Below are 13,054 nucleotides of genomic sequence, written 5' to 3'. Positions count from 1 at the left end.
AAGAGGGGGAGGAATCCAGGCAGGCAGGATTTGTGTCCCTGAAATTCACCTTGGCGTGATTCCTGGTGGTCTTCTCTGTGCCTCATGCTGAGATTGAGGGCCAAGTTTTGGGCAATTTCTGCAATTTCTCCAGTGCAGGGAGAGGGATAATAAAACCAGTGGAATGGGAGGAAATGAGGGAGCTGCTGTTTGCACCCATCATTTTAATGGCATTTTCTGAAAGCCTGTGGTTCTAAAGCTGCGTTTGCACAGGTGCAGGAGGCTTGGAGTCCCCTCCTGAACAGGGTGGCAGAGTTATTTTCCTAATGGCTCTTTGCTCTTATTGCATTGGGAATCTTTTATCCTTCCAGCCAGCACTGAGGATGAGGGAGAGGAACTCCAGGAGGAGAAAAAGGCAGCTGGGAAAGTGTTTTGTGTAGGAATCAACCTCACTTTGTGTCAGAGAGAACTCCTTGGCTCTCCACCTGGAAATACCCCTGAGTTCAGGGGTTCCCCACCCCTTGTCCTGCCTGTGTTTGCCTCTTACAGCGTGGGAGGAGGGCAGGACAGGTGGGAAATCAGCTGAGAAATCAGCTGAGAGGCGCAGGTCTGGAACAGCAAACGAGGTTTTGTTTGCAAAACGTGGGTTTGGAAATGTCAAGCACGGTGAATGAGTGTAAAAAGGAGAAAAAAAAAAACCAAAAAAACCCCAACAAATAGGGCCAGAAGCTGAGCTGGCAGCTGTGGGAGTTTGGGGATGCTCTCACCCCTTTGCCCTCTGCAGCAAAGGCTGACCTCACCAAATCTCTCTTATCCCAGTGCAAATGAAGTGTGTCCCCCTCGGGTGGTTTATCTCCATCTCATTGCAGAGGCAGCTCACGGCTCATTTCCCCCTGCCCCGGCTCTGCTGCCTGCTCCTCCAGTGCAAAGGCATTTCATGGCCAAAAATTGGAGCTGGAGCACGGGGAGGGGACAGGGAGCAGGGTCCAGGCCATGCCACCCCTGCGTGCCACAGAGGTGATGCTTTATGGAGGTGGCAGCTGCAGGAATGGGGTTTTCTGCAGCTGGGAAAAGGTGGATTTGGAGAGGGTTGGCTGTGGGAAAAGAACCAAAGCTTGCACCAAGCAGCCGGTGGTGATGAGAGCAGGGCAAAGCTGCTGGTAATGTTTGAGCCAGAGCAGATTATTGGCTCTGGGGGAGCCTGGGGGGGTCTGGCTGGGGTTGTTTGCAGGCACAGAGTCTGGCAGCTGCCTCGGGGCAGGGAATTTACCCAGGGAAAGTGGGAAAAGATCCCTTCAGGGTGCTGGTTCTGACCTTGGCACTCAGCCACTCAGGGCAGCAGGAGCTGTGGGTTCATCACCCCTGTGGCTGTGCCTGGCTGGGGTGAATCTCATCCCTGCCTCAGTTTCCCCACACGAAGTGAGACCACTTCATCCCCTCGCCCAGTAATTGCTTATTTAAAGATCAGAACACAACAAAACCTTTCAACTTCAAAAGCTTGGAAGTGCTTCCAGGGGACAAAAGGCACAATAAATAAATGAACACACTAATTTCAGCTGCCCTGAGGCTGGGGCGGGCTGGCACGAGATGAAAACTTGGATTTTGTGACAAAACATCTCATTTTCCTCCTGGATATCCCAAAACCAAGGGGGCAGTGGGGCAGCTGTTTACCTGTGCCCTGCAGGATTTGCCTGGAGGCTCTGGCTGCAGGGAGAGAGGATTTTACAGGGGTTTGAGATCCCTCCTGCTGCTCTGCCTGCAGCAGCCTCTCCTCAGGCCCAGCTCCTCATTACCATCTGCCCTGCTTGCTGGGGCTGCCAGGATGCCCTGGGTGAATGGATCACCTGTCAGCAAGGCAGGGGGATAATATCATTCAAATGAATCAATAGTTCACAGGCAATTTCACATTACCCAACACTAACGTGTCCAAAATGTGCTTCATCCTGCCTTTGATGGTATTCCCGTGGGACTTGGCTGGGCTGGAACAGACTTGTAAGTCCCATGTTTGGGAGATTTACAGGAATTGCTCCTGCGTGCCCAGCAAAGATAAAAAATGGCTCAACTTGCTGGAATTTCATCCCTCAGGGAGCCCAGGGACAGCTGGATCCGTCATGGGCATCCAGCAGTTGCTGCAAGTGTCACTCCCACCTTCTCACTCTACTTCAGCAATTAGCAGAAGAGAAATTAGTCAGGAAAGTGCCATTATTCCTGCTAATAGGACAAGGAGGGCTGGACTTACCCCCAGGCTTTGTTGTGTAGCTGCTTCTGTGGATGTGAGGAGAAAAACTGAGCCCGAAGTTTTAATTTTTTTTTTTATGTAGCTGTTTTTATACTTCTTAGCACTTGCAGAAATGCAAGAGGAGGCTCCCAACTCCAAAACTCACAGCCAAGGCACCCTCCAACCCTCCCCAGGGCATTAGGGTGGCATCTCCTCCTGGGAGCTGGCAGCAGGAAGGAGCAGGGCAGGATTGGGGGGTTTTAGGGTGAGGTAGGATTTGGTTCGTCCTCCTGGGAGCTGGCAGCAGGAAGGAGCAGTGCAGGGTTGGGGGGTTTTAGGGTGAGGTAGGATTTGGTTCCTCCTCCTGGGAGCTGGCAGCAGGAAGGAGCAGGGCAGGGTTGGGAATTTAAGGTTAGGTAGGATTTGGTTCCTCCTCCTGGGAGCTGGCAGCAGGAAGGAGCAGGGCAGGGTTGGGAATTTAAGGTTAGGTAGGATTTGGTTTCTCCTCCTGGGAGCTGGCAGCCCGAAGGAGCAGGGCAGGGTTGGGAATTTAGGGTGAGGTAGGATTTGGTTTCTCCTCCTGGCAGCAGGAAGGAGCAGGGCAGGGTTGGGGTTTAGGTTGAGGTAGAGTTTGGTTCCTCCTCCTGTGGGAAAGAACTGATTTAATTTACCAGTTAAAACTTGGTGTCACCAAGTTGGATGTGGTGATGGAGCAGCTTCACCCAGCAGGTGAGTGATGCTCTTTGGAGGGTTTTGGGGTTTTTTTGTGGGATTTGGCCAATAAAGCACTGGACTTGGGTGGTGTATTCATTAAAAGCCTGAGGTGAGCAGTGCCCTGAGTCAAGCCCTGGTGAAACCCTGGTGATCTCCCTTCCAGCATCTGCATGGCTTCCACATCCAGGATCTCACAACTCCCATTCCCTTCAGGGCACTGAGTGGCTTTGAAGCTTTCAGTGCCTCTGTTCCCCTCTAATCCCATTTTCTGGTTTGGCTGCTCTAGGAGTTTTCCCTCCAGCGCCTGGACAGCCTGCTGGACGACCGAGTCAACATCCTGGGATTCTCCATTTTCAACCAGTCTCATGCCTTCTTCCAAGAGTTTGTCCAGAGTCTCAACCAGTCCTGGCAGGAGAATTGTGACCACGCTCCTTTTACTGGGCCAGCAGTAAGTGAAATCCCATCCCCCAGAGCCTCCCTGAGCTGGGAATTCTGACAGACCATGGGAAGAGCTTCAGGATGGTCCTGAGCAACTCAGGGCTAGAAACTCTGGTCTCAAATAACTTTTTTTTAAGTTATTTAAATAATTAAATAATTTAATTATTTAATCCTATTTAATCTTGTGCTAAGGAGCTCAGGGATATCCCCAGGCTGCCGTTGTACCTCAGATTAGATTTTATGAGGAGATGCTGCTCCAGGAATGGGAAGGAAGAGCCAGAGCAGAACATTTTTATTAAGTAGGTAGGAGAGGACTTGAGCTGTCAATCTGTGATTGACAGAGGATGTGGAAAACAGCAAAGTGACCCTGAGAGGCAGAGCTGCCCAAAGGACCTCGGGGTGCAGAGCTTAGCAGAGCTTCTCTGTGCTGGCCTGGGAGCCCAGCTTTCAATTCCAGCCCAATCCTGATCTGGATTGTGTTTCTCTCTGGGTGCAGGGCAAGATGCAGCTCTGATTCATTTTTTCCCTCGTGGGGTTTATCCCTGTGTGTTTAAACTCCAGGAAAGTGGCTCCTGGAGGGGGATTGTGGCTGCAGATGGCACAGGGAGGGCTGGGTCAGGCAGATGCTGAGGGGCTGAGCTGTGCTCTGTGCTCCAGCAGCTCCCTGAGGAGGGTGGGGAGTGTGCACATCAGCACTGGAGCATTCCCCAGGGCTTCTCCACCACTGGGAGAGTTTGCAAAGCAAATTTGCCACATCAGAGCTGCAGCTGTGAGAGAGAGGAAAATATCATCAGCTGAAGCCTTTGCATGGATTTTAATGAACTCAGAGCCCCTTGGCGAGCTGAGCTGCTGAAAACCTCCTTATTGTCACCACAAAGGGACCCTTAAGAGGCAAAATAAGGAGATTTTTGCCCTTTGTGTCCACATCCTTTGGCTTGACTTGAGCTCCTGTGCCTGGGAGCATCCTGCTCTCCCTCCCACCCAGAGGCAGCTGCAATCAGCTTGCCCTGCTCAGTCTCCCTAGGATTTCTAGCAGGAAGATTCCTTTCTGGATTGCAGGGGCTGTTGAGAGGCATTAAAAACAAATTCCCTCCTCCCAGTGCAAACAGGAGACAGCAGGAACCAGCAGCAGGTGCGACGAGGAAATGAAAATTCTCATTTTAGCTTCTTACCCTGTGTTGTACTGAGCATCCAGGAAAACCTGTAGGTGGGAGGGTGCCTGGAGGGACTGGAATTATTCAAGATGGAACAGCCCAGGTGATAGGAAAATGATTTGAGGGTGGGGTAGTTACAAAGCAGAGGTGAAATATTCCCAAGCAGAGTTTCTTTTGTCTGTGAGGTGAATCCAAGACCTTTCTGCCTCTGCTGTTGGAAATCTGGCAGGGAGCATCTCCCTGTGCAGCCCTGGGATGGAGTCATCCTGTGGGATAACTCATCCTAAAGAGAGAACAGGAAGCTCAACAGCTGGAAGTGACAGGAGGGAGGTTTCCTGTGAGCTGCAAAAATCCCAGGGCATTCTTGCTGGAGCTGGGGAAGCATCTGACAAAGGAGGAGGGAGCTGCCTGCTCCAATGCCATTCTCATTAATCACATTGCAAAGAAAGGAAATCAGAGAAAATCATTCAAATTACAGATGGCTAGATTTGGTAATTAGAATTTAGGCTAAAACAGATGTTTGTAATTAAGTGTTTATGTCATTGAATAAAATCCAGATTGCAAAGTCTATTTCACAGGGTTTTAATGGCTTTAATTCCCCCTCTTGGGTTTGGGGGCAAAGATACAGCTGATAATGTTTTGGGGAGGGAAGAAAAACCCCACATGGCAAAACCCAAACCTGTTCATGTTTCAGTGGCAAGAATTGCCAAGAATTTGGGGACTGAGGGAAGTCCCCCAAGCCCCGTGGATTTTCCCTGGAGCTCTGATGTTGCAGAGGGGCACAAAACCAGCAGGGCTCTGCACAAATCAGAGGGTGCAGGCGAGGGAGAGAATCAATTTTTTAGCAGGAAAATTGGCTTTTTGTGACACAGGGGCAAAGCTGTGGTTTAAAATGAGAATACAAAAGTAGTGAGAGGTTTTTCTGGGTGACATGGGGGAAGCTGAGCAATGCACAGGAGGGCAGGGACAGATCCCTCTGCCTGGAGGACACTCCAAAAATCTCTTTTCACTCCTCTGCTGAAGGTTATGACCTCAAAACTTTGTGGTTGACCTCTGTTCTGTGCAAAATCAGGCTGCAGGGAAGGGATTCCAATTCCATGCCCCAAGAATTTGATCCTGTGTATCTCAACACCCTCCCCAGTATTTCAAATGCTTGAAATCATGAAGGGTGATGGCAGAAACCCTAATGAATCTTCCAGAATTCAGAAGTAAAACATTCCAATCAGTAATGTCAAATGCTTCACTGAGATCTACAAGTCTCTCACTCACCATCTAATCAGGGATTAACTGCTCAGGGAAAATGGAAATGGAAACCCAGCAGGAGAAAATTAAAAATGCTGGGCCAATATTCAGATTTGGTAGGAAATGGGGGAAATGCTGGGGTTGAAGGGGTTGTGTTTGGTCTCACAACAGTTTCATTTGTCCAGGTGATGTTAATATGGTTCCTGATTCAGGAAAGGAATTGCAAATTGGGTGTGAGATCCTGTCACCTGAACAGGATTAAAGTCATCATTAAAATTAAGTGCATGGAAAAAGCTTCATGGAGCAGGAGCTGAGGACAGGACAGGCTGGAGAAGCCCTGTTAGGGAAAGAATTTGTGTTAAAGGGGTAAAAGAAGGAGAGAAGAATTTATCAGCTTGTCTAAGAACCTCTGGAAAAGGCTTTCCAGGAGGGGAATGTTTAGGGCAGCCCCAGGAGGTTGGAGGGGTGAAAGGTCCCTGGTGTTGTCAGAGCTGGTGTTTGGGGTTTTGCTGGCATCAGGCTGGAATCCTGCCTTGGAACTGAGGGTGATTTGTAGGTTTTGAGGGGTTTGTGCTGCTTTTCAAGTGTCTAATCCCACCCCAGTGGGGTCTGAGTAAGACCAAGCAGGGTTGAGTTGAAATTAGCAACAGAGTGGAAGCCCAAGGGTTGTTGGGGTCATTGAGCTGGGTGAGATTGTCCCTGCAGGGCCACTGGCAGCAGGGAATAAATCTGGTCAGGCTCTGGGAGGAGGAGAGGATGCAGAAGCCACTGCAGGGCTGGAAGTCAGGGTAAGGTGGGGAAAGCAGCCCCAGGCTGGAGACTGAGCCCTGTGCCAGGAGCTGGGATGGGAAGAGGCTGCTCTTGGAAGTATCCATGGGGAAAATGCAGCCTTGATAGTAATGAGCTGCAACGGCTTAATTCCAGCAGTCAGGAGGTGACAGTAATTAAAAGTGAAATCTCAGCTGCAAGAGTGAGCACGAGGGAGAAAACAGCTGATTGTTAGTGAGCCCAAAGCCATGGAAACTGCTGGGAATGAGTGAGAAATGGGGCTGAGAGGCAAAAGAACCTGGACAAAGGCAGCCCAGGCCAAGGTGAGCAGGGAGGGGATGGGCTCTGACACTCTGGGCATTCCCTCAGCACTGCTGCTCCAGCAGGGAGCTGGAGGTTGTGGATGATCTCTGTGGGGTCTGAAAGGCAGGATTTGGCTGCTGGACAAGCAGATCTGGCAATCATTTCTCGTGGGTCTGCCTGTCAAAGAAGTGGTCAGGGAAGGCTGCCCGTGATGGCTGAAGAGGCACAGTCGAGTTCCCTTCTGTGGGAGCAGGCATCAGATCTCAGGAGCAATTCCCACTAGAAATTCCTGCTCCTCTCAGGAGCATTCCCCTGGCCAGCAGACTGATCAGAGCCACCAAAAGGCTGAAAAACCTCCCTTGATTAGGAAAGGAAAACTGCAGCAACTGAGATAGGAAGGATTGGGAAGCAACCAGGACAAGCAGAGATAGAGAGATGACAGTGATGGATGAAACCAGCCTGCACAAAGGGCACCCCAGGTGACCCAATGTCACTGTGGGACACAAAATACAACACAGACACGCAGCCCTCTCAAGGTAAAAAGAGAATTTTTAATTTCTGACTCCAGCATTTATAGATTCCCAAAAGTGGCAGTGGACTGGAGGGTGACAGTGCCACCTCTCCAATGACCCTGGATAATCCAACAGTCCAATTTCTCCTCCTCCAGAAAACAATACAAACCAATCAGTATTTACACCACGTGGACACGCAGCTCTCCCAAGGTAAAAAGAGAGTTTTTAATTTCTGACTTCAACATTTATAGATTTATAGATAACATTTACAGATTTCCAGAAGTGACAGTGGACTGGAGGGTGACAGTGGATTGGAGGGTGACAGTGCCACCTCTCCAATGACACTGGACAATCCAACAGTCCATCAGATTTCTCCTCCTCCAGAAAAGAATGCCAGACAATCAGTTATTTACATGATGCGAACACGCAGCTCTCCCAAGGTAAAAAGAGAGATTTAATTTCTGACTCCAACGTTTATAGATTTATAGATAACATTTATAGATTTACAGAAGTGACAGTGGACTGGAGGGTGACAGTGGATTGGAGGGTGACAGTGGACTGGAGAGTGATAATGGACTGGAGGGTGACAGTGCCACCTCTCCAGTGACACTGGACAATCCAACAGCCCATCCATTTTCTCCTCCTCTATAAAAGAATGCAAACCAATCAGTTATTTACAGAAAGTGTGGGAGAGAGTTCCTTACAAGAATGTAAACATCAGAAGGCTCAGAAAAACTTTAAAAACCATGGTGCCAACCGCAGGCTGTGCACAGAACACTCTCCAGCTGCGGGGAGCAGCAGGATGGGGGATTTTTGTGCTCCAGGCTGACTTTTCCCTGCCTTTGCCCCCAGCTGTCCTCGGCGCTGCTGTTCGACGCGGTGTACGCGGTGGTGACGGCGGTGCAGGAGCTGAACCGCAGCCAGGAGATCGGCGTCAAGCCGCTGTCCTGCGGCTCAGCGCAGATCTGGCAGCACGGCACCAGCCTCATGAACTACCTGAGAATGGTGAGAGGGGGCTGAGGGCTGCTCCAGGCTGCCACAGCAGGGCTGGCTCTGCCCCGGCTCTTTGATAGAGAGATCTGAGGGTTTGGGTTGTCACCGGCCTTGGAACGACATGAAACTGTCCCTTTTTCAGGCTTTGCTGCAGAAAAGCTGGGATTCAATTGTTGTTTTCTTTTTAAAGTATGAATGTTTCTAAGTGATTTGAGCTCTGACTTGAGCTGATACGAGATCACGCAGTACAATTGCTCAGAGCTCAAGGGCAGGATGTAAGTTCCCCTATGGGTTTGGGCTCCTTTGAACCCAAAATTGTCATTTCTGGAACAAAACAAGCCTAAATCTGGCACGAGAACACTCTGAAGTCCCATCCTTTTGATGGAGTTTGTGTCTCCTCAGAGCTGAGGTGACCATGCAGCAGGAGCAGGTTTCTGACTCTGTTTGGGTGTAAATGAGACAAGGAAATTTTTAAAGGTTTTTTATTTATGAGAGTTTTTTTACCCCCCAGAGGAAAGCTCAGCTGAACCTGAGCATTGTTCCACTTTGGCCCATTGTTTTAAATCCCACCTTGAGCCAGGGACACCAAAATCCTCCCCAGCTCTGCTGCTCAAGGACCCAGTGGTCTGAGCCTTGGGATGGAGAGATGGAGGGAGGCAGTGAAGGGATGTGGAGCTGCTTTTCCCAAAGCAAGGAAATCTGGGAGTCCTGCACTCGTGCTGCTGATTCCCCGCTCCTCTCCTTGTCTTTTCTCCTCTTGCCACACTCCAAAAATAATTAGGACTGAGCTAAGAGGGTTGCATTGCTGATCCTGCAGGGAGTGTGGGGTGTTTGGGGCCATCCCTCCTGTGTCTGGACAGAGAACTCTCAGAACTTTGGGCCTGCAAGCCAAAGCTTAGAATTAAACACAGGATTTGATCTGAGACCTTGGAAAAGGCTTCCAAACTTAGGTGCTAGAAGCGAGAATGTGGATTTCTAGTTGAAAGCAGAGACCCATTAAGCTAAGCAGAGAAAAGTTTAGAGTTTTAGAGTACAGGGCTGTGGAGTTTTAAAGTACAGTACTGTACTCTAAAACTGTCCAGTTCAGTGTCTTTAATGTGTTTCTGTGCTTGAAATAATGGCTTTGGATTCTTTGCTGGAATCCACTTTGGTCCTGAGCCTGTGGAGACACAAGCATTCCCTTTGCCCCAGGTTCTTAGTGGAAATGGGTCTCAATTTGTTCCATTTCTGGGGTTCTGAAGGATTTCCTTTCAATTTTTCCTGCGTGCTATCATCCAAACGCCTGGAGTGGGGTGGGGCAGCCTCGCTGGGCGCTGTAACTGAGTCTCTCTTGGACAGGTAGAATTGGAAGGTCTCACCGGCCACATCGAATTCAACAGCAAAGGCCAACGCTCCAACTACGCCCTGAAAATCCTGCAGCACGCTCGTGGTGGCTTCCGGCAGGTGAGAGCAGCCAGGGCTGGGCTGGCAGGGGGTCCTGGCCTTGGGGGATGCTCTGGGGACCAAAAGGGGCTGTGGACACCTGTGGTGTTTTCTGGGTCCCCTCCCATGGCAGGAAGGAATGGATCTGACTCCATGTTCTCAGAAGGCTGATTTGTTATTTTATGGTCTGTATTATATAAAAGAATGCTGAACTAAAACTGTACTAAAGAATAGAGAAAGGATCCAGACAGAAGGCTAAAAGATAATAGTGAATCTCATGACTTTCTCTCCAGAGTCTGACACAGGGTGACAGAGATTGGTTATTCAATTCACATGAAATCAATCAAACCATGACCAGTTGGTAAACAATTCCCAAACCACATTCCAAAGCAGCAAACACAGGAGAAGCAATCAGATAATTCTTGTTTTCATTTTCCCCTGAGGTTTCTCAGCTTCCCAGGAGAAGAAATCCTGGTGAAGGGATTTTTCAGAAAATGTGACAGTGACAGACCCCCCCTTGTCTGCCCCCTGAGGTGCTCAGGGTGTCACCTTAGCTCTGGCTGAGCCCTGGGTGGCAAACTCAGCGTGTTTGATTTCATCAGGAACGTGCCTGGGGATGGTTTGGATTTGTCTGAATCCATCAGGGAATGGAGGGGGTGGTGGCAGAGCCAATCTCTGCCCTGTCCAGGTGCCAATTCAGGTGCAAGCTCACACTCACACTTCTTTAATTCTTAACCTTGTGGCTGCGTTTGCTTAAAATTATTTGGATGGGGGAAAAAATGGGAGAATTTTCTGTGAAATAGGGGAAAAAATGGGAACTCTGAATCTTTTCAAACTGTTTCTGGGAGAGAAAGCAAATGGGGCAACCCCATGTGAGGAGCTCCCCATCATCTCCCCCCTGTGAGAGGAAGTTCAAGTTCATTTCACTGCTGGTTTATGGCTCCTCTCTAGCAGGTTTGCTCAGCTCACACTCATTTACTTCTTGTCTCAGTGCTCGTAGGTTCTTCACAGCTTTCCTCTGCCCACAGAACACCGAGCAGATTTCATTAGGATCATTAATTTGAGTGGTATTTCCTCATCTCACACTTTCTGCCCCAGCCATATTTTCTGGTTTGAGCTGAAGTTGAGGATATCAGACTGATGAGATGACACGACACGAATCCAAGGAATTTGCTGGTAAATCCAAACCTTATTCAGGAGAAAAAAAAAAATAGAAGTCCCATTAAAAAAGGGGTTTAATCTGTTTTGTTTCCCTGCTGACAGCTCCACTGCCCTTTTCTCAGAGGTTGCCACTTCTAGATGCTGGCAGAGAACAAAAGCTATTGTACCCTACCCTCACCAGCAGGGCATTTTGGCACCAGGATCCCTCTCCTGGCCTGGCAGCAGTGAATTTCAGCCTTGGCAAGGATGTTACCTGCCAGTTCTTACCTGTCAAGTGACAGCTTGGCTTTGATGCTGCCTTTCTCTGAGCGAGCAGGGGGGATCACGATGGCATTTTCCCCACAGAGATCTCTCACAGCATCAATGCCCTTTTAATCCTCTCCCAGACCCGTCACCCTCTGAACAGAAGTGACAGATCCGAGCCCATCTGCATTAATAAGAGCACAAATTCAGCTGGATTCAGGAAGGAAGTGCTGCAAAGCTCCCTGTGACAGCTTTGGTTTTGATGTGTTTAAGTGTGGCAGGGACTGCACGTTGAACTCACAGCTCCTCTTGGAGCAGAGCCTCTCCCAGAGCTCCGTGGGGAGCTGTGGCTGAGCCTGATCCGTCTGCCCTGAGGCTAAAGTCTCATCTCTTCCCCACAATCCTGGTGTGACAGGAGAAAACCTTTGCTGACCTGGTGGAACAGCTGGGTGAAAAAGGAGCTTTGTGTCTGTGACATGCCCTGGAAAGCTGAGCTGGGATCAACCTTTCCAAATCCCCATCAGGCTGCAGGGGGGATGCAGCACTTCCAGCCTCAGGGAGAAAGTGCTGGAAGGACAGGGCAGACCCTTGGGGGAGGCTGCAAGCCCTGCTCTGTCACAAACCCGCCAGGACAGAGCTGATTTTCATAAAACTGCTCCTGTCTCAGCTTTTCTGCCTTCCCTCCCTTTCTCAGGGGGCTTTTCTGATCCACAGCAGTGCCCAGAGGGGGGTCAGGGCCCCTGCCAGCCTGGGGGAGTTTGTGGAGATGGGTTTAACTGGGAAGAGCCCAGTTAACTAAGTTAACTCTTCCCAGTTTAACTGGGAAGAGCCTCCCCAGAGAGCTGTGAGAGCCTTCAGGCTCCTGCCCAACCTGCCTCCCATCCATGTCCCTGCAAAGAGAAGCCAAAGGCAGCTCTGCTGTGCCATAAATGGTTATTTTCTTGTTGCCAGCGTGGCTTCTTTTAATGAAAAGGACTAAATAAATCATGAGAAATATTTTAATTAAAGGAACTGGGTAAAGAACAGGCACTCACATCCTGGAGACAATCTTGCTCCCAAGGGTTGTATTAACTGATTTGTTTGAAACACTTCTATTCCCTGCTTGGTTTTAACCAAGCTCATTTTAGCTTTGCCCATTCCTCTCTTCCTCTCTCCTCTTCTCTCTCCTTCCACCCAGTGAAGCCACAGGGACTTCCAGCTCATCAGCTTTGATGGAGAGTTCACCAAATTTTGAGTCTGATCCAGCCAGAAAGCAAATTAGAGACACTTAGATTCTCTAACTCGCTGCTGCTTTTGGGCAAGGAGAGGCAGGGCTTTTTGACATCCAGTTTTTAATTCATTTATGTAACACACCAAACGCTTCTTTTCCTGATTTAGCTTAACCAGAGGAATTTTTTCCACAGCCATATGAGAGCTGCTCTGTCTGCTCACAGGATGCTCCATAAAGCACAGGCTCATTAATGTGCTGCTGATCTATAGATCTGACAAGGGCTGGGCTTGCTAAATGTCATCTCTTTATTTTTTTTTTTTCCCCCTTTTTTTGCCCCTCTAAAAAACACTGCAGAGTTCCAGCAGGGTGATTTGCTGTAAATCACGAGCTGAGGTTTGGGAACTCCATGGGGGAAGGGAGTGAGGAGGGGCTGTGATTTAGGGAGGGCAAGGGGAGGCTGCAGACCCCGACCCCATCCCAGGTGAGGCTGCTCAGTCTCCACTTCACCACAGGCCCTGCTGGTGTCCTGAGAGCAGTGCAAGGGCTGGGGCTGTTAATTGGGATGTTAATGAGACACAGATGAGCTCCCCACCCATAGCTCTGGGACCCTTCTCAGTCCCTGCCACATCAAACCTTCTTCATTTGGCAGCAGCTAATCAGCCTCGGGGGGAACGGCTCCTCTTCAGCTGCTGAGCCC

The 13,054-nt window shown here is 49.6% G+C and overlaps 1 protein-coding gene across 1 annotated transcript in view; it reads left to right on the top strand.

The window, feature by feature from the left end:
• The window catches only part of GRIK4 (glutamate ionotropic receptor kainate type subunit 4), a 69,145-nt gene that overhangs the window by 23,116 nt on the left and 32,975 nt on the right, over positions 1-13,054 (top strand). Inside the window, exons 6-8 of the mRNA XM_050983460.1 lie at positions 3,198-3,359; positions 8,181-8,333; positions 9,660-9,764. Of these exons, the coding sequence (XP_050839417.1) occupies positions 3,198-3,359; positions 8,181-8,333; positions 9,660-9,764 (420 nt within the window). The remainder of the gene's footprint in view (positions 1-3,197; positions 3,360-8,180; positions 8,334-9,659; positions 9,765-13,054) is intronic.

This window comes from Serinus canaria, chromosome 24 (assembly GCF_022539315.1).
Source record: "Serinus canaria isolate serCan28SL12 chromosome 24, serCan2020, whole genome shotgun sequence".
NCBI classification, from domain to species: Eukaryota; Metazoa; Chordata; class Aves; order Passeriformes; family Fringillidae; genus Serinus; species Serinus canaria.
This window is presented reverse-complemented; position numbering and strand designations above follow the sequence as displayed.